The 26,990-nt window shown below is 38.4% G+C and overlaps 1 protein-coding gene and 1 long non-coding RNA gene across 2 annotated transcripts; both read right to left on the reverse strand.

Moving 5' to 3' along the window:
* Positions 1-378: 378 nt before the first annotated feature.
* NDUFA12 (NADH:ubiquinone oxidoreductase subunit A12) lies at positions 379-25,861 on the reverse strand. The gene is made up of 4 exons (XM_082350468.1): positions 25,689-25,861; positions 24,823-24,905; positions 23,321-23,408; positions 379-655 (listed from the first exon to the last, which is right to left on the reverse strand). The coding sequence occupies exons 1-4, from the start codon at positions 25,772-25,774 to the stop codon at positions 475-477; spliced, it is 438 nt and encodes a 145-aa protein (XP_082206594.1). The 5' UTR covers positions 25,775-25,861; the 3' UTR covers positions 379-474.
* Positions 2,918-19,766, reverse strand: LOC309609244. Its single transcript, XR_014233335.1, has 2 exons — positions 11,962-19,766; positions 2,918-6,750 (listed from the first exon to the last, which is right to left on the reverse strand). It is a non-coding gene; the product is annotated as an uncharacterized lncRNA (long non-coding RNA).
* Positions 25,862-26,990: the final 1,129 nt, after the last annotated feature.

The following is a 26,990-nucleotide window of genomic DNA, read 5'->3' on the forward strand; positions in this document are numbered from 1 at the left end:
GATCCTGGGATAGTTCACAGATCCAAATAAACTATGAAAGAACCAAAACTCAGGAAATGGTACACCTCTGATAACCTTCTCCTTGCAGGGCTACCATAAAAGTCATTCAACTCTGATGTCTCAGCCCCTCTGTCTCTCCATTCAAGTTTCAAATTCCCACGGGAAAATCTGGCTCAGCTCAGCGTTAGGTCTTCCCCTATCAATCAGCTGTGGCAGCACGGCAGAGCTGAAGCACAGACACAACCACGCAGGCAAGAGGGAAATGTAAATGACGTAGCCCCCCAACAGAAGTCTACTTCAATTTCCCATGTTTGTAAGCTTCTATTTTGCAGTTGACAAATGACAAAGTTAAGGGCAAAAAAGCACAACAGACATTGCTTAATCAAATAACTTTAATCAAGTTAACAGTAAGCAGCAGAAGTACAATTACAGGAAAAGCCCCATATTTTACATGTAAATTGTTTTTCGTTGTCTTTACTTGTAAGGTGTTGAAGGTGGGACCCACTCCTCAATCTTCTTTCTAGTGGTGGAATAAGGTACGTATTGTTGTGGAGTGCCACTCACGTTGAATTTATGGTTTGTCCAAATGAATTTACGAGCAATAGGTGGTTTTGTTGTTGGAGGATCATCAGTCATAGAGTGAAGCCAACGATGCCTTAAAGAGGGAAAAAAAGACAGTTATGAAGAGGCAGCATAGTGTAGTGGGACGAGGGTTAAGAGAGCAGTTCTCGAGCTACTGTGTTGCTTGAGCTCAAATCTCAGCTCCATCACTAACTAGCTGAACTTTTCTACGCCTGGGTTTTTTCATCTGAACATTCTTACTAAGAATGGTGTAAGGATTAAATGAGACAATACACATAAAGCACCTAGAAAAATTCTTGTGCATAGTAGGTACTCAACAAATGTTAGCTATTGCTGTTATAATTATTGTATTTCATCAAATCTAGGACACCATCAATTTTAAGATACACCATTATTTTGTTATCTCTAAGAAAGAAAAAATGCTGCTAACTAAACTGACGCTATTGATTATAACATGTATCCTAATTTTACGTATAAAAATGTATTTTAGAACTGATGACGTACAGTATTACTATTAGATGCTAGAGGCTGATTCTGGAATTTCAGTATGCTCAGGATGCTCTGGTTCATGAAGCTCTAGTTTGAAACCCATGAGGCTCCTGCTGAAGAAGAGGGTCTCTGCATGCATCTTAAATCCAAACTTAAGTCCGAACACTGGAGGACATACAGTCTGTTATAATAAAATTATTAAATCACAGCCCAAAGTTCATGAGTGTTTCAGCTTCAAGTGTTCGTCAAAAGATGTTTGCTTGGAGGTGCCAGAAATCTGGCCTAAAGGAGAAAGCTAGGCGTTTCCTTGGAGTATAGAGAACTGTCTCTCTAATAACAGAGAAAAGAAAGAATCAAAGTCCAAGAGACAAAGAGTAGAACTTAGCAGAAAGCCAAGCTGAATTTATATGGGAAAGGAAGGGGAGAGAGAATTCATAACAAGACTCAGAGCTCACAAGACAAAGATGACCCTATGGGAAAAGGGAATGAGGTGACAGGCACAGAATTGCAGCTCCAAGAAAAAAAAAGGGGGGTGGAAGATTGCCCAGCTACAGAGGAAGGGGCAAGTGGAGGAAGTTTCAGTAAAAGAACTAAGACTAAAGCTAATGAGAAAAATTTATGATGCTACGTAAGTTTAAGAATATTTGCTAACAGTAATTGATAGATATAGCCAGGTAATTGGCTAAGACCTATGAGAAAAGAGATAAAATATTATTACTGTTGCTATATTTGGGTCTAAAGATAATTATATCATGATGAGCTAACACAATAAAGAATGAAGAAGTCCGTACACACTGGGCTGGTTTCTCTCTTACATACGCCAAAGGAAACTGTGGATTAGTGAAAGTAACCTGGACCAATAAACAACTATTAACATGAGCTCTGAAACCTAGTGAGACAGTGGTGGTGAGACAGGCTCCACGAGCTACTCGAAGGCGGGATTAGCTGTCAAAACCAAGGCTCTTATTTATCAAGGGGCTTTGTGTAAGTTAAGGCACGGCAGAAATATTTAACTTTTGCCATTTGAGTCAGCTTAAGTAACTAAAGAAGATTTTTATTCAAATACTTGCCATCGAGACTCCTGAAAGTTAAAATATTTAAGGAACCACAGTCCAAAGCTTTTATATGCCTATTTAGTTGCTTAACTGAGAGCTCATGGAGAAATAGAAAATGTTCAAGAAAACTAAAAGAGGGGAAATTCTCTGGTGGTCCAGTGGTTAGGACTCAGTGTTTTCATTGCCTGGGTTCAATACCTGGTTGGGGAACTAAGATCCTGCAAGCTGCATGGCATGGCCAAAAAAAAAGAAAGAAAGAAAGAAAGAAAACTAAAAGAAATTTTTTACCACCAACATATAAAATGTGAAAATGTTCATCCAGTAAGGCTACTGGCTAGAGTCAGGGAATGACTGAACAGCAATTTATTCTCATTATGTTAGAATAAGAAACTATAAAATAAGAAAATGTTTATAGTATGCTAGGCTAATATAACCATTCTGTTATATTATTAAATAAAGCCTAAAGAAATAATATCTTTTAGATTTCCACACCAAAGAGTTTTTGCAAAACAGGTTTTCATCTGGGTCATTTTTCTTCCAATTAATTAAAGATGCTAATGGACTAAGAGTATTGTCTAGAAAACTGTGTTGAGCTAGCATCAGACCCACTTCAATTTTATATCACTGTTATTATCTTACAGGACAAAATATAAAATTACTTAAACTTGATGATAAAGTCAGTGAGACTACAAATAAGGAGACTGGCAGAAAGGCAAAAAGTTATAAATACAAAAGAGATAAATATAATGAAAATACATTACACTTTGGAAAAAACTCAGTACTCAAATATATTCAAGTGTGTCAAAATATCTTTTTTTTTTAAATTAATTTATTTATTTTTGGCTGCGTTGGGTATTTGTTGCAGTATGAGGGCTTCTTATTGCTTCTCTTGTTGAGGAGCACGGGCTCTAGGCACGTGGGCTTCAGTAGCTGCGGCATGCGGGCTTCAGTAGTTGTGGCTCACGGGCTCTAGAGTGCAGGCTCAGTAGTTGTGGCGCATGGGCCTAGTTGGTCTGCGGCATGTGGGATCTTCCCGGACCGGGGCTCGAACCCGTGTCCCCTGCATTGGTAGGCGGATTCTTAACCACTGCGCCACCAGGGAAGTCCTCAAAATATCTTTAATAACAAAGATATTAAATCACAATTACAACACTACTCAAATGGAAATAAATCCCATAAGTGGTCGATCCAATTCTCAGTTGTATATGAGGAAAAAGTGTGGAAAGGAAGAGGAAAAGAACACTTTCCCCTTCTTTGAAAATATACTACTTCACTTAAGTTTGAGGTTGTCAGCCATTCAAAGTACAAAATGGAGGGATTTATTTGTGAAGAAAGAATTAAACAGCCTAATAGGAAATTTAAGAAATAAAAATATATACCGTATAAAATAGATTTTAAAAAATCACTGTAGGGACTTCCCTGGTGGCACAGTGGTTAAGAATCCGCCTGCAAATGCAGGGGACATGGGTTGGATTCCCGGTCCGGGAAGATCCCACATGCCGCGGAGCAACTAAGCCCATACACCACAACTACTGAGCCTGCGCTCTAGAGCCCACGAGCCACAACTACTGAGCCCGCGTGCCACAACTACTGAAGCCCGCACACCTAGAGCCCGTGCTCTGTAACAAGAGAAGCCACAACAATGAGAAGCCCGTGCACCACAACAAAGAGTAGCCCCCTGCTCACCACAACTAGAGAAAGCCTGCGTGCAGCAACGAAGACTTAACACAGCCAAAACTAACTAAATAAATAAATAAAAATTTAAGAATAAAAAATAAAAAATCACTGCAAATGAAAACAGTCTTTAAGATGGATATTAATAACAAAGATAAAAGTTTAATTTTCCCTTTCAGAAAATTTCCAGAAATAAAACATTAACAAATAACAACCAACAACAAAAATATAGGCAGTTTTGAATCTTTTCCTTGGATAATATACATTATTAATTTTGGGAATCAAGGCTGGCTCCTATGTTCATGTTTCAGATGTTTTCACTTAACATTACTGAGCCAAGAAATACTAAAGATTTTTCAATTTTTCAAAAAATATGACTAAAAAAAAAAACCCGCTCCAGGTTGTTTTTTGAGGTAAAAATATTCATTATACTAAAACTATTATTACTCCATCCCACTTTAGTTTATGAAACATTCTCATGCATATCACTCAGTCATATCACTAGTATTATTATCAGTCATATCACTAGTATTATTTAATACTAAGTATTTCATATTTTAAAATTGTGGAAACAGAATTGAAATGACTTTCCCAAGGTCCCACAGCATGTATGTTACACACTGAGGCTTGAACACAGTTTCCCAATGGCTGAAGAGAACATTTTGATCAGGACCTTAATTACAATTAATAGATGAAAACTCGTTGGGATTATGATAGCACTTAAGTCTGTCAAAATCCTGAGATCCATCTAACCACAGGATAAGATTGATATATTTAATGCAATAAAAACCAAAGACAGTTCATTACAAGATAGTCAACTCAAACTTTGTTAGCTCAGTAGTTATTCTTTTTAATTAAATGCAATCTGAATCAAAATCTCAATAGGGCTTGACAATTATAATTCTAAGGATCAGCTGCAAGTCTATCTTAAGAACATTCTGAAAACTCACAACAATCAGGAAGGCCAGTATTACCAGACATTAAAGTCACAAACATTAGAATGGTATAAAAATTGGCACAAAAATTTTGTACCAAGATTTTGGTACAAAAGTACAATAATAAAACAGAAAAAAATCCCCCAGACTAAAGGATATATAAGGTAAGGTTGGCATTTCAAATCATTGGGGAAAGTAAACATTTCTCAACAAATTATGCTAGGATAATTAATTTTGTTGAAAAAAATTATTAGGTTTCCCCAGCCATATATCAGGATAGATTGCTGATAGATTAATAGTGCACTGATACAAATGTGTGAATATTTATATTCATAAGATATACTGATATTTATAGAATATGAAGGACCATTTCTAAGCTTAATATCAAAGGCCAAAGCCATAAAGAAAAAAATGGTAATTTTACTACATAAAAATTGAAGTGTTATGTCCTAAAACTCTGAAAACAAATTAAAAAATAAAAGAAACAGGGAAATATTTGTAACATACAGAAAAGTAGTTCATCTATCATTACAAATCAGAAAGAAAAAGTCAAACATCCAATAGAAAAATAGATAAAAGATGTTAAAAGATAAGTCATAAAAAGAAAAAGTACAAATGGCAAACAACAAAAAAGAAGTTTAATCAAGGAAATACAAATGAAAATAAGATATAACTTTTTACTTGCTAAACTGGTAAAGATTTTAACAAATAATAATAATACCCAGTATTTGTGAAGTTACAGAGAAATCAAACTCATATACAGCTGAATGTATTTACCCTGAGAATGTAAATTGAATGTATTTACCCTGAGAATCTAAATTGAAGGTAATTTGGCAGTAGGTACCAAACACTTATAAAACATGTACACTTCTGGATGCAGCAATTTTACTTGTAGGAATCTGCCATAAGGAAATAAGGATGTGTGGGAACATGCTTACATACAAGGATGCTGACCAAAGCTTTATATATAACAGTGAAAACATGGAAAGAACAAAACCAAGAATAATATAGGGAATACTTAAATAACTCAGGGCACATCCACATGACAGAATATTAAAGCCTCATTAAATATTATGTTAGAGAATACTTTATGACTTGAGAAAATGCTCACCATATGTTAAGCTTAAAAAGCAGGTTATTTACTTAATTTACTTAATGATACTAAATAGCATTTATAAGTCATAGGCACTGTTCTAAACACTTTACAAATACTAACTCATTTAATTCTTAACTCTATGAGACAGATGTTATTATCCCAATTTAATAAATGAGGAAACTAGAGCACCGAGAGTCTAAATAACTTGCCCATGATAGTGACACTAGGATTCAAAACTGGGCTACTTCTTCAAAAAGTAACCCACTTAACATTAAAAACAAAAACAAGGGATACATATGCATAGGAAAAGAGGAGATGGAAAGAATATATATCAAAATATTAACAGTAGTTTATCTTGGTGTGGTAGGATAATAGGTTACTTTTATTTGCTTTGTTATTTTCTGAATTTTCTGTAATAAACATGTACTACTTTGTAAGATAAAACAAAGCTATTAGAAAGAAAAATCCTTCTAATTCGAAACAACTAGAGATGGTTTTAAAATCCTGCTCAATTCATCTGTCATTTATTTGAGACTGTAAGTAGGTTCTTCTACTTCTAACCTCATTTCATCCCACTTTAAGCCATCACTTAAAAAAAAAAAATCACTCTCTTTAAAGTACTAAATGTTTTAGTAGCAGATAGACTGTTTCTCTCAGTCTACCTTAATGGAAATTCTTCCTACGTCAATTCCACCGCACAAACATCATTCACTACAGTTACACAGAAAAGGTTCAAACTGTTTTTTTAAATCTAGAAACCTCAAAATTTTCTACATGACTATCTCTAGCATATATTATATATATAACATCTTGTGGAAAAACCCAAACGAACTTTTTGGCCAACCCAATACATTGCTAACCTGTGAACACAATACAGATTTATTCTGGAAATTGGAATCAAGAGTAGTTCCTTGAGAGCCTCCCATCAAGCCTCTTAGATAGCCTCAACCACCGGAGGGCAGACAGCAGAAGCAAGGAAAACTACAATCCTGCAGCCTGTGGACCAAAAACCACAGTTACAGAAAGATAGACAAGATGAAAAGGCAGAGGGCTATGTACCAGATGAAGGAACAAGAAAAAACCCCAGAAAAACAACTAAATGAAGTGGAGATAGGCAACCTTCCAGAAAAAGAATTCAGAATAATGATAGTGAAGATGATCCAGGACCTTGGAATAAGAATGGAGGCCAAGATTGAGAAGATGCAAGAAATGATTAACAAAGACCTAGAAGAATTAAAGAACAAACAAACAGAGATGACCAATACAATAACTGAAATGAAAACTACACTAGAAGGAATCAATAGCAGAATAACTGAGGCAGAAGAACGGATAAGTGACCTGGAAGACAGAATGATGGAATTCACTGCTGCGGAACAGACTAAAGAAAAAAGAATGAAAAGAAATGAAGACAGCCTAAGAGACCTCTGGGACAACATTAAACGCAACAACATTCGCATTATAGGGGTCCCAGAAGGAGAAGAGAGAGAGAAAGGACCAGAGAAAATATTTGAAGAGATTATAGTCGAAAACTTCCCTAACCTGGGAAAGGAAATAGCCACCCAAGTCCAGGAAGCGCAGAGAGTCCCATACAGGATAAACCCAAGGAGAAACACGCCGAGACACATAGTAATCAAAGTGGCAAAAATTAAAGACAAAGAAAAATTATTGAAAGCAGCAAGGGAAAAACGACAAATAACATACAAGGGAACTCCCATAAGGTTAACAGCTGATTTCTCAGCAGAAACTCTGCAAGCCAGAAGGGAGTGGCATGATATACTTAAAGTGATGAAAGGGAAGAACCTACAACCAAGATTACTCTACCCGGCAAGGATCTCATTTAGATTTGATGGAGAAATCAAAAGCTTTACAGACAAGCAAAAGCTAAGAGAATTCAGCACCACCAAACCAGCTCTACAACAAATGCTAAAGGAACTTCTCTAAGTGGGAAACACAAGAGAAGAAAAGGACCTACAAAAACAAACCCAAAACAATTAAGAAAATGGTCATAGGAACATACATATCGATTATTACCTTAAACGTGAATGGATTAAATGCCCCAACCAAAAGACATAGACTGGCTGAATGGATACAAAAACAAGACCCATATATATGCTGTCTACAAGAGACCCACTTTAGACCTAGGGACACATACAGACTGAAAGTGAGGGGATGGAAAAAGATATTCCATGCAAATGGAAATCAAAAGAAAGCTGGAGTAGCTATACTCATATCAGATAAAATAGACTTTAAAATAAAGAATGTTACAAGAGACAAGGAAGGACACTACATAATGATCCAGGGATCAATCCAAGAAGAAGATATAACAATTATAAATATATATGCACCCAACATAGGAGCACCTCAATACATAAGGCAACTGCTAACAGCTATAAAAGAGGAAATCGACAGTAACACAATAATAGTGGGGGACTTTAACACCTCACTTACACCAATGGACAGATCATCCAAAATGAAAATAAATAAGGAAACAGAAGCTTTAAATGACACAATAGACCAGATAGATTTCATTGATATATATCGGACATTCCATCCAAAAACAGCAGATTACACGTTCTTCTCAAGTGCGCACGGAACATTCTCCAAGATAGATCACATCTTGGGTCACAAATCAAGCCTCAGTAAATTTAAGAAAATTGAAATCATATCAAGCATCTTTTCTGACCACAACGCTATGAGATTAGAAATGAATTACAGGGAAAAAAACGTAAAAAGGACAAACACATGGAGGCTAAACAATACGTTACTAAATAACCAAGAGATCACTGAAGAAATCAAAGAGGAAATCAAAAAATACCTAGAGACAAATGACAATGAAAACACGACGACCCAAAACCTATGGGATGCAGCAAAAGCAGTTCTAAGAGGGAAGTTTATAGCTATACAAGCCTACCTAAAGAAACAAGAAAAAGCTCAAGTAAACAATCTAACCTTACACCTAAAGAAACTAGAGAAAGAAGAACAAACAAAACCCAAAGTTAGCAGAAGGAAAGAAATCATAAAGATCAGAGCAGAAATAAATGAAATAGAAACAAAGAAAACAATAGCAAAGATCAATAAAACTAAAAGTTGGTTCTTTGAGAAGATAAACAAAATTGATAAGCCATTAGCCAGACTCATCAAGAAAAAGAGGGAGAGGACTCAAATCAATAAAATCAGAAATGAAAAAGGAGAAGTTACAACAGACACCGCAGAAATACAAAGCATCCTAAGAGACTACTACAAGCAACTTTATGCCAATAAAATGGACAACCTGGAAGAAATGGACAAATTTTTAGAAAGGTATAACCTTCCAAGACTGAACCAGGAAGAAACAGAAAATATGAACAGACCAATCACAAGTAATGAAATTGAAACTGTGATTAAAAATCTTCCAACAAACAAAAGTCCAGGACCAGATGGCTTCACAGGTGAATTCTATCAAACATTTAGAGAAGAGCTAACACCCATCCTTCTCAAACTCTTCCAAAAAATTGCAGAGGAAGGAACACTCCCAAACTCATTCTATGAGGCCACCATCACCCTGATACCAAAACCAGACAAAGACACTACAAAAAAAGAAAATTACAGACCAATATCACTGATGAATACAAATGCAAAAATCCTCAACAAAATACTAGCAAACAGAATCCAACAACACATTAAAAGGATCATACACCACGATCAAGTGGGATTTATCCCAGGGATGCAAGGATTCTTCAATATACACAAATCAATCAATGTGATACACCATATTAACAAATTGAAGAAGAAAAACCATATGATCATCTCAATAGATGCAGAAAAAGCTTTTGACAAAATTCAACACCCATTTCTGATAAAAACTCTCCAGAAAGTGGGCATAGAGGGAACCTACCTCAACATAATAAAGGCCATATATGACAAACCCACAGCAAACATCATTCTCAATGGTGAAAAACTGAAAGCATTTCCTCTAAGATCAGGAACGAGACAAGGATGTCCACTCTCACCACTATTATTCAACATAGTTCCGGAAGTCCTAGCCACGGCAATCAGAGAAGAAAAAGAAATAAAAGGAATACAAATTGGAAAAGAAGAAGTAAAACTGTCACTGTTTGCGGATGACATGATACTATACATAGAGAATCCTAAAACTGCCACCAGAAAACTGCTGGAGCTAATTAATGAATATGGTAAAGTTGCAGGATACAAAATTAATGCACAGAAATCTCTTGCATTCCTATACACTAATGATGAAAAATCTGAAAGAGAAATTATGGAAACACTCCCATTTACCATTGCAACAAAAAGAATAAAATACCTAGGAATAAACCTACCTAGGGAGACAAAAGACCTGTATGCAGAAAACTATAAGACACGGATGAAAGAAATTAAAGATGATACCAACAGATGGAGAGCTATACCATGTTCTTGGATTGGAAGAATCAACATTGTGAAAATGAGTATACTACCCAAAGCAATCTACAGATTCAATGCAATCCCTATCAAATTACCAATGGCATTTTTTACGGAGCTAGAACAAATCATCTTAAAATTTGTATGGAGACACAAAAGACCCCGAATAGCCAAAGCAGTCTTGAGGCAAAAAAATGGAGCTGGAGGAGTCAAACCCCCTGACTTCAGACTATACTACAAAGCTACAGTAATCAAGGCAATATGGTACTGGCACAAAAACAGAAACATAGATCAATGGAACAAGATAGAAAGCCCAGAGATTAACCCACGCACCTATGGTCCACTAATCTATGACAAAGGAGGCAAAGATATACAATGGAGAAAAGACAGTCTCTTCAATAAGTGGTGCTGGGAAAACTGGACAGCTACATGTAAAAGAATGAAATTAGAATACTCCCTAACACCATACACAAAAATAAACTCAAAATGGATTAGAGACCTAAATGTAAGACTGGACACTATAAAACTCTTAGAGGAAAACATAGGAAGAACACTCTTTGACATAAATCACAACAAGATCTTTTTTGATCCACCTCCTAGAGTAATGGAAATAAAAACAAAAATAAACAAATGGGACCTAATGAAACTTCAAAGCTTTTGCACAGCAAAGGAAACCATAAACAAGACCAAAAGACAACCCTCAGAATGGGAGAAAATATTTGCAAACGAATCAACGGACAAAGGATTAATCTCCAAAATATATAAACAGCTCATTCAGCTCAATATTAAAGAAACAAACACCCCAATCCAAAAATGGGCAGAAGACCTAAATAGACATTTCTCCAAAGAAGACATACAGACGGCCACGAAGCACATGAAAAGATGCTCAACATCACTAATTATTAGAGAAATGCAAATCAAAACTACAATGAGGTATCACCTCACTCCTGTTAGAATGGGCATCATCAGAAAATCAACAAACAACAAATGCTGGAGAGGGTGTGGAGAAAAGGGAACCCTCTTGCACTGTTGGTGGGAATGTAAATTGATACAGCCACTATGGAGAACAATATGGAGGTTCCTTAAAAAACTAAAAATAGAATTACCATATGACCCAGCAATCCCATTACTGGGCATATACCCAGAGAAAACCGTAATTCAAAAAGACACATGCACCCGAATGTTCATTGCAGCACTATTTACAATAGCCAGGTCATGGAAGCAACCTAAATGCCCATCAACAGACAAATGGATAAAGAAGATGTGGTACATATATACAACGGAATATTACTCAGCCATAAAAAGGAACGAAATTGAGTCATTTGTTGAGAAGTGGATGGATCTAGAGACTGTCATACAGAGTGAAGTAAGTCAGAAAGAGAAAAACAAATATCGTATATTAATGCATGTATGTGGAACCTAGAAAAATGGTACAGATGAGCCGGTTTGCAGGGCAGAAGTTGAGACACAGATGTAGAGAATGGACATATGGACACCAAGGGGGGAAAACTGCGGTGGGGTGGGGATGGTGGTGTGCTGAATTGGGCGATTGGGATTGACATTTATACACTGATGTGTATAAAATTGATGCCTAATAAGAACCTGCAGTATAAAACAACAAACAAACAAAACAACTAATACTAAACTTTCATTGGGTTATTTGTATGGAAATATGTTAATATAAATGTTTCAGACATTACATAGAAAAAAAAAAAAAGAGTAGTTCCTTGTTCACCAAAAGTAATACATAGTTTATTTCCACACTCCAGGTATAAAATTTTCCAACAACTCATCTTTGTAAAATGTTAGAATCAGAAGCACTGCATAGTAAATGAAATGTGTTAAACAAAAGCTGAATTTTAAAAATCAAAACAATCTTGTCTTCTGCTTATAATTAGCACATTTTAACAGAGAAAGGTTATAAAGTAACATTCTGTAATACAGGAATATCTACTTAAACATGCAGTTTATAGTTTCTTAGAACATAGCCTCTTAATATTCTGATTTTCCGGAGCAGAAAATAAACATTAGGAAGGATCTATTTTGAAAAGAAGCTTGCAACACATTGTACTGAGTAACACTCATTTTAATTCAGTTCAGAGTATTTTACACAACACCTACTACCTGAAAAAGGATAGATTAAGCAGATACATCAAGAGGAAGAAGACAATATTCTCTGGCATTGAGAGATGGCAATTTATTTAGGAAAATAATATTTTAAAAGGCTATAAGATACAATTTAGTGGGACAAGGTATTAAAAAGGACAGGTTGAAGTTAGAGTGGAATTTAGAGGTAAATATGAGCTTCAAATTCATACAAAAGCTATAAAAGAAGTGACAAGACATACCATTTTTGGATCAGCTACCAGAAGCAAATAAAATTACTGTAGCCAAAAAGCAAAATAAAAGTTGTTTCAAGTAAAACAGTATGTCCCCTTTCACTCAACAAATATTTACTGAGCAACTACCACGTGCTAGACACTGGTTTAGGCATTAGCAACACAACAGTGAACAAAGTTCTTACCATCAAGAAGTATGGTAGTTGGAAAAACAATAAAGTAAATACTACGCAATAAAATGCCAGGCAGAGGTAACTGCTACCAAGGAAAGAACTAGAGCAGGGCAAGGGGACACAGTGTGAGAGGAGGACAGGGCTCTTTTAGCTAGGCCGTCTGAGGAGCGTGAGCCGCGCCACACCCGGGGAAACAGCCAGTGCAAAGCGACTGAGGTGGGAGTGTGCTCACCGCTCCAGGAAAAGCCAGGAGACCAATATGGCTCATAAGTCAAAAGGTAGCAGGGCAGTGAACAGGGCAGTGTACGCAGACCTGGAAGGGCCAGGATCACATTCCAACTCCTTGCAGACCATGTAAGGAGTTGGAATTTTAACTCTCACCATGATGGAAAGCCAGTGGAGAGTTCTGAGCAGAGGTCTGATGGGATCCGAGTTACATTTTAAAATCATCACCCTAATCACTTAGTATGTTGGGAATACTGGCGTATTGTAAGAATGTAAGCAAACCAGTTGGGCAGTTGTAGAAGTCCAGGCAAGAGATTATTGTGGTTTGGACTGGGGTAACAGCCATAGGTATATCAGGCATGGGATATATTCAGAAAGTAAAGCAGAAAGAACATGCTGATAGGCTGGTTATTAGAGAAAGAGTTGAGGAGGACCCTTAAATTTTTGGCTTGCATAAACAAGAGTCATTTAAGGGCTTAGGGACATTTTGCTTGATAGGTTCATTAATCTACCTACACTGGGCATTTGAAGATATTTAAAAAATCAAATGTATTACATTTATAAATGTGCCCTAAAATGCTTAAATGGATGTAATTAACTAAACTTGCAAATGGAGATAACTCTTTAGGAGAATTTAATCCTTTCCATTAAAAGTTTATCAAACATTCACCAAAGAACAAGAGAATATGATTGTTCTTTATCTTTCTGCAAAAATATTCAATTTACTAATCTTGTTATCCTATTTATAAATAGAACCTCAAAGCTTAAGAACAACTATGTTTTAAAATTTGCAGCTATAGTAAATAGAATATTCATTTTAAACCCAAACTGCCATTAATCCTGTCTATAGACAAAGCCCCTAAGATACTAAAACACTCAAAACTGACAAGTAGAATATTAAGTGAAATGGGGAAAACATTGTGATATATTAAATGAGGGGAGGGGGAAGAGAAACAAAATATTGTGTATAATAAAGAAATACATATGTATACACACATATATCTATATATAGTTATTTCTAATCACAAACCTTCTTCTAAAGAAGGTGTGACCAATGAACTACAACCTGTTCTCCACACTGTGAACCTTTAAAAACATTCCTTCTCTACTCAAAAGCAGACACTCAGGTATTTGTTGAATCAGTGAACAAAATGTTAACAGTGCTTATTCCTTGGCCAAGGAATTAGAGTTTATTTTTGTTTGTACCTTGTATTTCTCTGGATTTTCCAAGTTTCTATAACAATTGTACATTTTTATAATCAGAAAAAATATTTTAATGATGATTATAAGGACTGTTGTAATAGCATGGAAGCTTGCTTATATTATCTACAGAAAAAACAGAAAATAAAACTGACTGATTATGAACACAACAACTACACAAAAATTTATTTAAAAGGACTAAAGGAAATATGCCAAATGGTGACAGTGGTTGCCTCTTTGGGGTGTATATGGATTATCCCTGCCCCCTGACAGATTCTTTTAAACTTTTCTGATCTCTCCACATTTTTTTCAAGAACAGATTCCATTTAGATTCGATGAAGTTCATATTGCCAAATGTGGACACTTCTCTGTCCTTATCTTACTTAACCTCTCAGCAAACATCAATACAGTTAGACTTCCCATGTTTGTTGAAATGCTAACCTCTCTTGCTTTCCTTCTTACTTTGCTAGTAGCTACATCTTATTCTTCTTTGCTGGATTGACCTCTGTCCTAAGCTCCAGATTTATCTATCCTGCTGTTTACTTAACACAACTGTTCATTTGGATTTCCGACAGGTTATTTCAAACTTAGTACATCCAAAAAAGAAGCTTCTGATTCCTACCCTCCACCCTCACAACCTACCCTTCTCCCAGTCTTCCCATCTGAATGAATGGTACCACCATCTACCCAACCTCTCAAGCCCCAAACCTAAGAATCATCCTTGATTCTTCTCTGTCACCTCCAAGTAATCCTCCTCATCTGCCACCTTACTTCTCTACAAGGCTTCTAGAACATATTGTCAACTGAAAAAAAGCTGACCACAACGATGTTAAGTATCCTAAATAAATTAACCCTACAAGAGAAAAACCGTTACCAATGTCACCATGGCACTGGAAAAATCTTCAAGGGCAAAATTAAGTTCCATAAAAAAAAGCAAAAACTTTCTAACATATGCTATAATTTTTTTAAAAAGTACTTATGTATTACTTGAGTAATTTAAACATTAATTTTAATAAGAAAAATTAATATATGAGGAGAGACTAGTGCACTACACGGAGGAAGGAAAGACATATTACTTAAAATGAACAGAAGGTGCCACCAAGTGGGAAAAAAGTACATACACAGTAAAGAAAAATCCAGGCAAGCCATGGTTTTTTTCTTTTTTAACTTGGTTCAAAGGATTTCAGAGTTCCAATACTTCAAACCACATACACAAAAAACTTTGTTTCTCCTAATGTAAGTGAAAACAGTAATTTTATACTACTATGCAAAAAATAGCCCAAACTTTCTACCTTTCTACCGGTATTCAACAACATTTTATCTTGTCAAATTTCATGTAGATACTGATTACTTACTTGGTTTACTACCATAAAAATGAAAATAAAGATTATTGAGCATTACTGTATAGATGGTAGCAATTAGCTAACTTAAAAATTAAGGACAATCAAAAGTGGTATAAAACAGTACTTGTAATCTACTGAAATACTTTGAGTATTCTATTCAATCAAGTTTAAATAAGAAGAAATTAAAATCTCATTGCTGACCCCATAAATGAAGAAAAGGAAGGGACTGTAACAAAGAAAAATAACAGACACTAAGTTATAGTATAGTATTAGTCTACCAGCTAGTATTCATTAAAGTGACTATAAACTCCAAGAGAGGATCATATATTTTGTTCACTACTATGAATATACAAACCCATCAGTGCCTGACACATAGTGGGGTGCTCAATAAATATTCATTTAATGGAATGAACTATATGTAAGCTGGGTGCTGTGCTAGGTTCTAGGCAATAATTTTTTTAAATTTTTTATTTTCAAGGTTTGTGTAGCTCCCCTGCCCATCCCAGACGTTTGCACCACCATGAATACTTTTTGTTTATCTATTGGTAGACCTAACAGCCTTACCTTACCGACTGCTGACACATTCAAAGAAAATGAAAGCCTTGAGACAAAACAGACAAACGCACAAGATTTCTAATGTTCCCACAAGATCAGGGAACGTTAAGTGAGCCACAGAAGTTCATTAAAGATATTCCCTGGTTCTACCAAAAACACTGATGGCTCTGAAGAGAAAGCCTTCCCCAGGTGAGACTATGTAGCTACTGAACAGACTCAAAGACCATCATAGGCCACACTGGGCACCAGAAAACTCAGAAGGACAGAGGACAGGAACCACAGCTTGCCAACTGGGAAGCATCAGGTGTTCCTCTCACTGGGAGCCTTTGCAGTAGTTCATGCAGGTGACAGCCCACCTAGCCACCCAGGAGCTATTTTCTTTGACTCCCTAGATGACACAGCACAGGCTCAAGGGAGATGAGAGCCACATCAGGCAGGTGCAGGAGCTGCCCTGACTTAAAAGCTTCATGTCCACAAAAGCTAACACCTCTACTAACAACAACTCCATGGGCATGGCTTCAGGATTGCCATTGCCACAAGGGACAAGCTAGTTCTAAGAGCAGCAAGACAGGGAAGCCCAAACATAGCTAACTCATCAGGCATTTATAAATCCTCTCAATCTAGATGCAGTTTACCAGTCAGGAATCAGTTTTATCCAGCAATATGATTGATACAATCTCATCTGGTTTCCAGGGTAACATTTAACTGAAGATCAGATTCTCTCAAACCTTTTACCCATGATTTACGAAAACTGCATACTACACTAGGTGAAATCTCATTTCAAGTCCTATCTCTAGCACCAACCTCTATTCTGACCTCTGGACTAGTGTTTTCAACTGTCTACCCACCATGTTCACTTGGTTGTCTAACAGGCATCTCGTAGAGAACTCTTGATTACCCCTTCCATTCTGCTTCCCCCATCCTGCCTGCTCTTCCTCTTCTCAGTAAATGTGCCACAAATAGGTCAGGCCCAAAACATTGAAGTTACCCTCTTCTCTCAAAATCCAAACCATCAGCAAATCCTGTTGAGTCCATCTTACTTCAAAATATGTCCCTGTGGTAGGCAGCCTCTAAGATGGCCTCCAATGACCACATCCTCCTGGTGTTCACACCCTTGTGTAATCCCCTCTCGAGTATGGGCTAGATTTACTGACTCACTTCTAACAAACAGAATACAGCAGCAGCGTGGGATGTCACTTCTGAGATTAAGTTTAAAAAGACTGTGGCTTCCATCTAGGGTGCTCTCTGTCATTCGCTCTCAGATTGTAACTCTGGGAAAGCCAGCTGTCATGTCATGAGGTGGCCTTGTGGAGAGGCCCACATGAGTGTTCTCGGAAGCAAGTTTTCTGAGGTCTGTCTACAGACATGTGAATGAGTCTGGCAGTGGATCCTTCCAAATTCAAACCTTGAGATGACTGCAGCCCCAGATGATATCTTCTTTGTAGCCTTGTGAGATTCTAAGCCAGAGGCATCCAGCTAAGCTGTACTCAAATTCCTTACCCACAGAAATGGTGAGATAATGTTTATTGTTTTAAACTAAATTTAAAAAATCTGTTACACAGTAGTAGACAACTGATACAATTCCAAATCTCACAACCTACATTACTGACACCTTATCCAACTTCCTTCATCTCTGGATGGAGCTGGCCCAGACAACTACATAAATAGTTCCCTAAGTAATCAGCCTACTTCCACAAGGCTCCCTTCCTCTATTCACAGCAATCACAGGGATGCTTTAAACATTTAAATCAGAGTCCAAGAGCCATTAGGTGGGGGCAATCAAGGTAGGCATCTGTCTTTGCTTGGCATGGGGGGTGGAGATGATGAGTGTGGCAACAGCCCAGTAAGGTGACAGAGCCTGAATGGGGAGAGGAGGGCATCCACATGGGGTGAGGGGGGTGGCAAGCTGATGTGGGGTGTTGGAGGCAAAGTGAGGTAAGAAGGGAGGCCAGTGGTGGGGAGGTGGGAAGGCAGCAATGGGAACTTTGTTACCTACAGTGGAATTCATCAAATAAGTAACTCTATTAAATAAAAGAGAAACAGATACATATACAGAAAGGGAGAAAACTAGAACATAACCTGCGGTATTGGACTGGATTCAGTGGCATTGCTGTCAACGTATGGTTTTCAATATATAAGGTGAAAAAGAGAGATATAGAAATAGAAATGTACACACACACACACACAATCATTACAGCCATTTGAGCTTGTCCACTGAGATGCACCAACAGCAATGAGCATACCTTGCACTCAGATATTAGTTTCTAAATACTATTCTCTACTGAAAAACAGCAAGTAAGAAAATAAACACAGGGGTCCTCAGAGAAATGGCTGTTTTCATGGGTGGGGCAGGGAAAATATAAGATGAACCTAGAACACCTTTTGTCAGAAAGCAAGAAAGTGCTCCAAGAGTGAGGGGGATATTTCAAAAGGACCCCAAATGCAGACTGAACGGGTTCCCACTGATCAAACTGAGTTCAATTTGAGCAATAAAATAACGAATTATAGTAATGGATTACAACACATTGATTAAAATGACAGTTCATATTGATATAAATAAAGTTTGACGAGTAACTGGATAGTTGCATAACCTCAAAGTATCTCCCCACAAAATGCTAATTAATTGTAAAGGGAAAATGAGTAACTTTAGAATGGAGAAATCTGGCACACACGCCCTAATCAAGTGATAGAAATGTTCAGTAATGAGACAAATCAAAACTAGATGGCATTTAATAGAATGCAACAAGAATCTGACACTGCTTCTGTGACATTCCTGCCAAAGATGCATAGCCTCCATCTAGTCATGAGGAAACACTGGACAAATCTATACCGAGGGACATTCTACAACACAACTGGCCTGTAATTTTCCCAAGTGTTAAGATCATAAAAATCAAGGAAAAGGTGAGGAACCAAACCAGGGTGAAAGAAGCTAGAGAGAAATGAGGTCCACATAAAATGCATGACCAGATTCCCTTGCTATAAAAGACATTGCTGGGACAAGTGATGAAACTTGAAGAGGGTCTGACGATTAGACAGCATTGGTGCATCACTGTTAATTTCCTAACTTCGATGGTTATATTGTGGTAACGTAGAAGAATGTCCTTGGCTGTAGGAATTACACTCTAAAGTATTCAGCCATGATATGACATCATTTTCGCAACTCTGAAATGATTCAAATACTTGTAACTTTTCAGAAAGTTTGGGATTTTTCCCAATTTTTAAAAAATTGTAAAACAGATCACATCCTACCTAACCTTCCAGTGACTTCCAGAGAACTTTAGAAAAAAAAGCCAACGGATCTACCCATGGTTTACAAGATCTACATGTAGATGTAGCTATTGAAAGCCCTAGCTATTTCTCCTACCTCATTTCCTGACATCTTCGCCTCACTCATTCCATTCCAGCCAAACTGGCCATATTGCTGTTCTATGAATACAAGCAATACATCTCAAACACACAGGACTTTTGCACCGGTGGTTTCTGCTGCCTGGAGCTCTTCATCACACCCCACCCCCCTCCTCCCCTCTTCAAATGTCACTCCCTCAAAAGAAGCCTTCCTTAACGCCTGTATAAAACAGCCACCTCCCCTAAAAGAGAAGGCCACTGCTCTTTATCCCTTTATGAATTCCTTGCATTTACTGTTGCCTAAAATATATAACATATTTGTTTTTCTGCTTCCCCTCATGAGAGCAAGGACTTTGTTTTACTCACTGTTGTATCCCCAGTGCCCAAAATAGTTCTTGGCACCTGGTAGGTACACAATAATTATGTAAATGAATAAAGATGACAAATTGTATTTGTAATTCATTACTCTATATGTAAGATAATACCTGGCTCTCTAATAAAAGATAAATCAACCCAACTTCAAATGTATTCATGGATCAAATCAAAGGTAAGGTTAGAATTCTACAATGTATTGCACTCACTCAGCAAAGGGGGTTCTGAGAAACAAACAGCTGAGCTTATCCGAACCACTTCTCCCTACAAAGACTCATCACAAGCCTTTAAGCTTCCCTTACAAGCAAGGGTCATCAAAGGTACTCAGACCTTAGGAGGCTCCACTCCACAAAGAAACTCAGCTTTGTATCCTCAACTGCCCTCAGGTATCACCCCAGCAGGTGATGTTATCTTCTTCTACAGCTTTCAGCTTCTTTTTTTTATGTGATCTCAGATCTTATATATAAAAGGACTTGCTTGGCTGCATAGTACTTTTATCATTTCAGATTTTTAACTATTTAATAATTTAAAATGTGTTTCAGCCCACATAATTTTCCCTCCCCCAGTCCCCAATCTAGATAGGTGCTTTGAAGGAGATGGCCATCAATCTGAACATGACAGCCCACAGGCCTTCCACACACTCTTAGGACCAACCCTTCCCCCAAAACAACCAAACAAATGAAAACTAGCAGGATACCTCGCCTCCTAAAGCCAACACTCCACTTTGAGATCCTGGTCTCAAACAGTGCCAACGTATATACAGAATGCCCCTTTGAGAAGGCAGACAGCTCCTCAGATTTTAACAGACCACAGGTTATTATTTCCCATTAAAAAGAGCACAAAAATCCAGCCTCAAATGTAACATCAGTGCTGCTTTCTCATGTTAAGAGCCAATGAGTTTTATTAAAGACAGAATCCAATACTGTGGTCTTCAAACTACATCACCGACAAGAGTAAATGCTTCTAATTAGTCCAAGTAGTGGACCAGAGGTAGGTGAAATCTTACAAACATATTTTGCTTAGCTCACATATTATTTTAAAAAATTATTCTGTCCAATCAAGTAGCCTATTCAATTTATCCTTTTAATTTTTTATAGATTTAATTAATTTATTTATTTATTTTTGGCTGCGTTGGGTCTTCGTTGCTGCACGCGGGCTTTCTCTAGTTGCAGCGAGTGGGGGCTACTCTTCGTTGCAGTGCGTGGGCTTCTCATTGCGGAGGCTTCTCTTATTGCAGAGCACAGGCTCTAGGCGCGCGGGCTTCAGTAGTTGTGGCACGCGGGCTAAGTAGTTGCAGCTCGGGGGCTCCAGAGCGCAGGCTCAATAGCTGTGGCACACGGGCTTAGCTGCTCCGCAGCATGTGGGATCTTCCCGGACCAGGGCTTGAACCCGTGTCCCCTGCACTGGCAGGTGGATTCTTAACCACTGAGCCACCAGGGAAGCCCAGCCTATTCAATTTAAATAAAATAAATTCACTTCCCTAGTTGCATTACCCACATTTCAAAGTGCTCTGGGCCACGTGGGGCTGGTGGCTACGCTATTGGACAGCACAGATATAGAACATTTCCATCATCACGGAAAGTGCTATTGGACAGTGCTGTATTTAAACTGACAAATATCTTTAAAATAAACATTTAAAACCAAGAAGTCTCACAAAGAAATACAGATTTCCACTTTCTCTTGAAAAATCATATCTAGAAACCCTTGGCTGAATTCTTACCTGATGGAACTGGAGAGAGTGAACAGGGCTGCTGCCCTCTTTGATGGAGTATGTGCTTTTCAGTTCAATACAGTCCCCAATACCCCCAACTGTCTCACATCTGTACTTCCCTCACTTATGTTACATGCCTGGATTTCTACTTGAGCCTTTAGAATGAAAGTGAGTACTCTGAGATTATCCTAGTTTCTACTCAATAGAGCACAGAACTATTTCTGATGATCAAGTTCAACCAAAATAAAATATCACAGTTAACCTGACACTTATTTTTAGGTTTTTTTTGTGAAATTTTCTAGACCAACTAGAAAGGCTCTCTAGAGTTTAAATGTGTATCAACCAACAACCTATGAAATAGATATAAATACTTGCTTTGAAATAGTTTATTAAAAATTTGGTAATTCAAGTAAGAGCATTTAAAATTTCATTTCAAAATAGGCATATTAAAAATCACAGTTTTTAGAGACCTAAGGAATTTGGGGGCTCTCAATTTACAGATGAGAAATCCAAGCTCCAGAGAGGTTAAGGAATTAATGCTTTAAGTCAAACTGCCAAATAAGATCAGAGCCAGAGTTCTTTTAGCCTTTCTCTTCACTATGGCCAGGTGATACTACAGCACACTGTGTTCCCTCAAAGACAGCCACACTATTATATATCCCAACATATAATATGATTGGTGACACCCCTCCATCAAGAGATAGTCTGTAACCTCTCTGGTTGAACATGGGGGGAGTTTTCTAATTGCCTTGACCAAGGGAATGCGGACTCAGTACTGGATGATTTCCAAGACTAAGTCAGATAAGGCCACATGGCTTCTGCCTGGCGCTCTGTCTCAGAGCGTTTGCCTGAGCAGGCTCAGGCTACCTGAGTGTGTTCCAATCCAACACCCCAGCCATGCCCCCAGCTAAACAGCCACCATCAACTGCCAGACACTGAGTGAACACACCTTCAGACTGTTGCCAGAGCTGCTGCATGTCTTTGCTCAAACCCTCCAACCCCCACCTCTGGCAGGAGTGTCCTTGATCAAAACCTGCCACCCCCTCCACCTCACCCCTGCCTCTAGCAGGAGTGAATATAAATCCTTCAGTTAAAGGGTCCAGAGATAATAAAGGAAGCTACAAACAAAAACCCAGATGGAACCAGATGGGACCAGCCAATGAATCTGAACTCCAACAGACCCAGAGTCTGATTATACATTGATTTTTTCTACATTAGCATATTATATGACACACCTACTGGCAGCCATGACCAGACATTAAAGACCAAAAAAGGATCAAAAGGGAGTGGCACCCCACACCCTGAGGGTGGGGGGAGCCCTGCCCTTCCCGGTAGACTAATGCATATGCCTCCCCATCACTAGCCTCACTCCTCCTCCCTTTGTCTTTACTCTACAAAATTAAATCCCTCTTGCCACCTAGGCGAGAAGTTGATCTGTGAACATAGTTCCCACTTCTCCATTCTTTGGCCACTGAGTAAAGTTTGTGCTGTGTCCATCTCAATCAGGGTCCATAGGACGTAATTCAGTAACAAGATGATTCTACTATCCAGCCTTTGAGTCTTCCACTTGAAGCCTCAGACATCCTGGAGCAGAGATAAGCCATCCCTGATGTGGCTTGTCTGAATTCCTGACCCACAAAAACTACAAAATAAATACTTATTGTTGTTTTAAGGTACTAAGTTTTAGGGTAACTAGTGATGCAGCCATTGCAATTGGGACAGATGCTTTCAGAACAACACTGATTAACTTAAGAATAGATATACAACAAATATTTGTGTAATGAAACAAATATTGCCAAGTGAAATAAAATAAAATGTTGATGTAGCTCACCATTCAGGGGGCACCATGCTTCCATCCACATCCCAGAATGTGTTTTTGCCATTCATTTCAGTAGTATATATAACCCATCGGTGACGGCCTGGATGGAAAGATCAACAAGTAGTTTAGAGAGATGTGAGGAAATAAAAACAACCTTTTCAAAAAATTATAATTGCATAACATCAAAGAAGACAACCTTTTTTATTAAGAAAAGACTTTTATATGCTCTTACATAAGAGAAATGTTAGAGAACTAGAGCCCTGGGTGTATTACTGAAGGGAAACTCCAGGAAGTGTAGGCAAGCTTTTATCAACAACCTAGTGGCCGCCTCAGCAAAATCCTTGCATGGGGACTGAGACTCACTGTGTGGGTAGGGCTCAGCCCTTTCACAGTGGAGAACCCTTACTTCTCCCCCAGCTCCCCCTCCAAGGGGGTATCAGAGAGGGAAGGGGAGAGAATATGTTTCCAGCTGTTCTGGGTATTCAGGAGAAAAGTGCTCCTCCTAAGACTGGGGCAGGAGAAATGTATTCACAGCAATCACACTTGAATTATATGTTTCCATATAAATATTTTTAAACAACCACCAGAGATCCTTTCGGAAACTGGTAATTATTACATAATAAGCAAACACTATATATGATTGTTAGATAAGTAGAACAGCTCATGTTATCAAAACAGCACGCTGCATTCTTTAAAAGATTTCTGTGAAATAGTTGAGAGCATAACCACAATTTAGAAAACTGTTAGGCAAAGACATGGATTTTAATGAAGACTGTCACTTTTTTTTTTTTTTTAATTTTTATTGTGGTATAGTTGATTTAATGTTGTGTTAGTTTCAGGTGTACAACAAAGTGAATCACTTATACATATATCCACTCTTTTTTAGATTCTTTTCCCATACAGGCCATTACAGAGTACTGAGTAGAGTTCCCTGCACTATACAAGACTGTCACTTATTATCAGTGTATATTAGGCAAGTTTTATGAGACTCAATCTCTTTATCTATTAAAAGTGGATGGGGCTTCCCGGGTGGCGCAGTGGTTGAGAATCTGCCTGCTAATGCAGGGGACACGGGTTCGAGCCCTGGTCTGGGAAGATCCCACATGCCGCGGAGCGGCTGGGCCCGTGAGCCACAATTGCTGAGCCTGCGCGTCTGGAGCCTGTGCTCCGCAACAGGAGAGGCCGCGATAGTGAGAGGCCCGTGCACTGCGATGAAGAGTGGCCCCCGCTTGCCGCAGCTAGAGGAAGCCCTCGCACAGAAACGAAGACCCAACACAGCCAAAAATAAATAAATAAATAAATAAAATTTAAAAAAGAGTGAAGATGAGCACGTTTTCATGCCTTTGTTGTTCATTTAGTTTTCTTTTCCTGTGAATTATCTTTTTCTTTTTTCTACTGAGTTCTTCATCCTTTTACAAGTACTTTGTAAAAGTTCCTTGTACATTAAAGAAAACAAAGTCAAATCAAATCCCAATCTCATTCCCATTATTTATACCAAAAAATACTGAACTCACCAAAAAACTGCTTGTTGTCTTCGTAGTATTTGTTTCCATATTTGTCTTCCCCCACTAATGTGCCAACCCTCACATCATTTGCCCTGGGAATGTCCAAAAGAAAACAGACATTTTAGGAAGATTCTTTGTTCACAACACACACGTAAAGTGAGAATACCAACTTTCACAAACATAGGCAGCTGTGCCAGCTAGAAAAATGAGGAGGTGCTGGGTATGGTCACTGGTTGTATACTTCTAGCGTTCATCCCCAGGTTCATGGCCACTCATTGTCAGAGAATCAGCTTTCAGGTAAGAGCTCTAGAATCCCTGCCCTTGTTGTCCTAGTGCCATTACAGCACAAGAAAAGAGAAACTGACCTAACTGATGTGCCTAAAGTACACTAAATAGATAGATGCAATATCGTCAAATTACAAGACTACTTTTATCTACTATCCCTAGGCCATGAGGCAACGGAGTTAGCAAAAAAACTTCAGGAAATCTGGAAGCTCAAGTATTTCACTGTGAGCACCTCGCTCAACTCCTTACAGTACAGGGAAGGCAAGTGAAGGCCAGCGAAGGAGGAAAACAAAACTTTCCCAAGGTCACGCAGTGAGTGTTTGGCAATGCTCACTGCTCTCCAGGAAGCAGAGCAGGGGTGCAGCCCATATGCTCTCGCCTCCGCGTCATGGCTCTGTCTCTAGAGCCGGCTTTGGTCCTGTCTCCGGGAGGCCCCCGGACAGAGACTTCGGCCCGGGGGAAGCGGGCAAAGACTGTCCTTGAGAAGAGCTGCGGATTCTCCAAGGTGACCCAAGCCCGGGCCACTTTCCAAGAAACCAGCCAGCACAAATCCAGCCCCAGAGGCCAAGAGCATGGCTCTGGCCGCTTACCTGAAGAAAACCCGTAGATAGCCGCGGAGGCCGCCGTGGCCGCGGACCTGCTGCAGCCCGCGCTTCAGGACCTGCAGCAGCTCCATCTTGTCCCGCAGGCCCCGCCTCTCCGGCGCACTGCGGAAAACCCCCCGGGGGGAAGCTGCCACTCAGCTGCAGGGCGCCGACCACAGAAGGTTCCCACGCACGCGCGGCACGCGGAGGTGGTTTTGCGCATGCGCGGGTCTGGAGCGCGCGGGTCTGCAGCTCCCCCGTCAGGCCTCTTCCCGCTTTCCAGAAAAGGTGCGGTTGGTTGGTTTCCCTCCGAAGCAAAGTTTTCAGAGATTGCATTTAGAAGGCTGGACATGTAGTGGAAAGCTCACCTAAACTAGGCTTTCCCAGGTGAAGGTTCCTCCTTTGGGGACCTCAGTTTTCTTATCTAAAGTGATTGCCTGACTACTCCAAAAATCCTTTCTAGAGCCAAGATTCTTTAGAAACAAGATACCATTAAGGAATTCAACATTAAGCACGAAATGATATTGCACATTCGGAAGTAGGCACATTCGACACCAGCGTTGTGGTAGGCGACTGAGGAGGAGGAGGAATAGAAAAGTACAAGATTAACTATCTACTCTCAAGTATTTAATGATTTAGTTGCAAGTTTAAAATTAAAAATTTAGATATTTAAAGTGTATTAGAAAAATAATCCATGCATGATATTTAAAAAATTTAAACAATAAAGGGAATGAAATGAACGCTATTATTTCTAATTTTCTAGCAGCTAACTTTATGACTTTAAATATGCTTTAAAACCTATATTTCTTGATCCATCAGTTTGGAAGTCTCTGATTCCCAACTATCTGAGATGAGAAACTTAGCACATGGTCACTTCCTTCACCTCATCCCATCCTTTGCTCTTCCAGACTCTAGTCTACCATATCATTTCTTTAAAAAGGTCAAGATTTATAAGATTTATATTCTAATCCATAACTGCAAGTTTTCATAATTGTCTAAAGAGTTTTATAAATTGAAACACAACATTATTTCTTGAGAGGACCAGGAAATAAGACTGGACCCAGAGAAGAGATGTAATTTTATGCTACTAAATCTTCAACCCCAAAAGAGAAACCTCCAAATATTAGGATCACATTTTCTTTTCTTAGATTCTATCAATTGCTCAAAATCCAATGTCCCATTGGAATTTATTTTATGTTGAACTGTGGCTTTTTTGTTTTCCTGTTTTAAAAAAATTCTATCTGAATTATTCCAATATATATCGAAGAACTGTTTTAAAAACATAAACATATTACCATTATCTCACCT

Source organism: Balaenoptera borealis, assembly GCF_965194805.1.
Source record: "Balaenoptera borealis genome assembly, chromosome: 13".
Taxonomy (NCBI): domain Eukaryota; kingdom Metazoa; phylum Chordata; class Mammalia; order Artiodactyla; family Balaenopteridae; genus Balaenoptera; species Balaenoptera borealis.

Bases quoted from the DNA above. Each gene is read 5' to 3' on its own strand.
- NDUFA12 (XM_082350468.1), bottom strand. From the start codon at position 25,774: ATGGAGCTGCTGCAGGTCCTGAAGCGCGGGCTGCAGCAGGTCCGCGGC. The intron at 23,409-24,822 runs GTGAGTTCAGTA...CTTTCCATCCAG, and splicing joins AGACAACAAGCAGTTTTTTG to GCCGTCACCGATGGGTTATA. The intron at 656-23,320 runs GTGAGCTACATC...TCCCTCTTTAAG, and splicing joins AGCATGGTGCCCCCTGAATG to GCATCGTTGGCTTCACTCTA.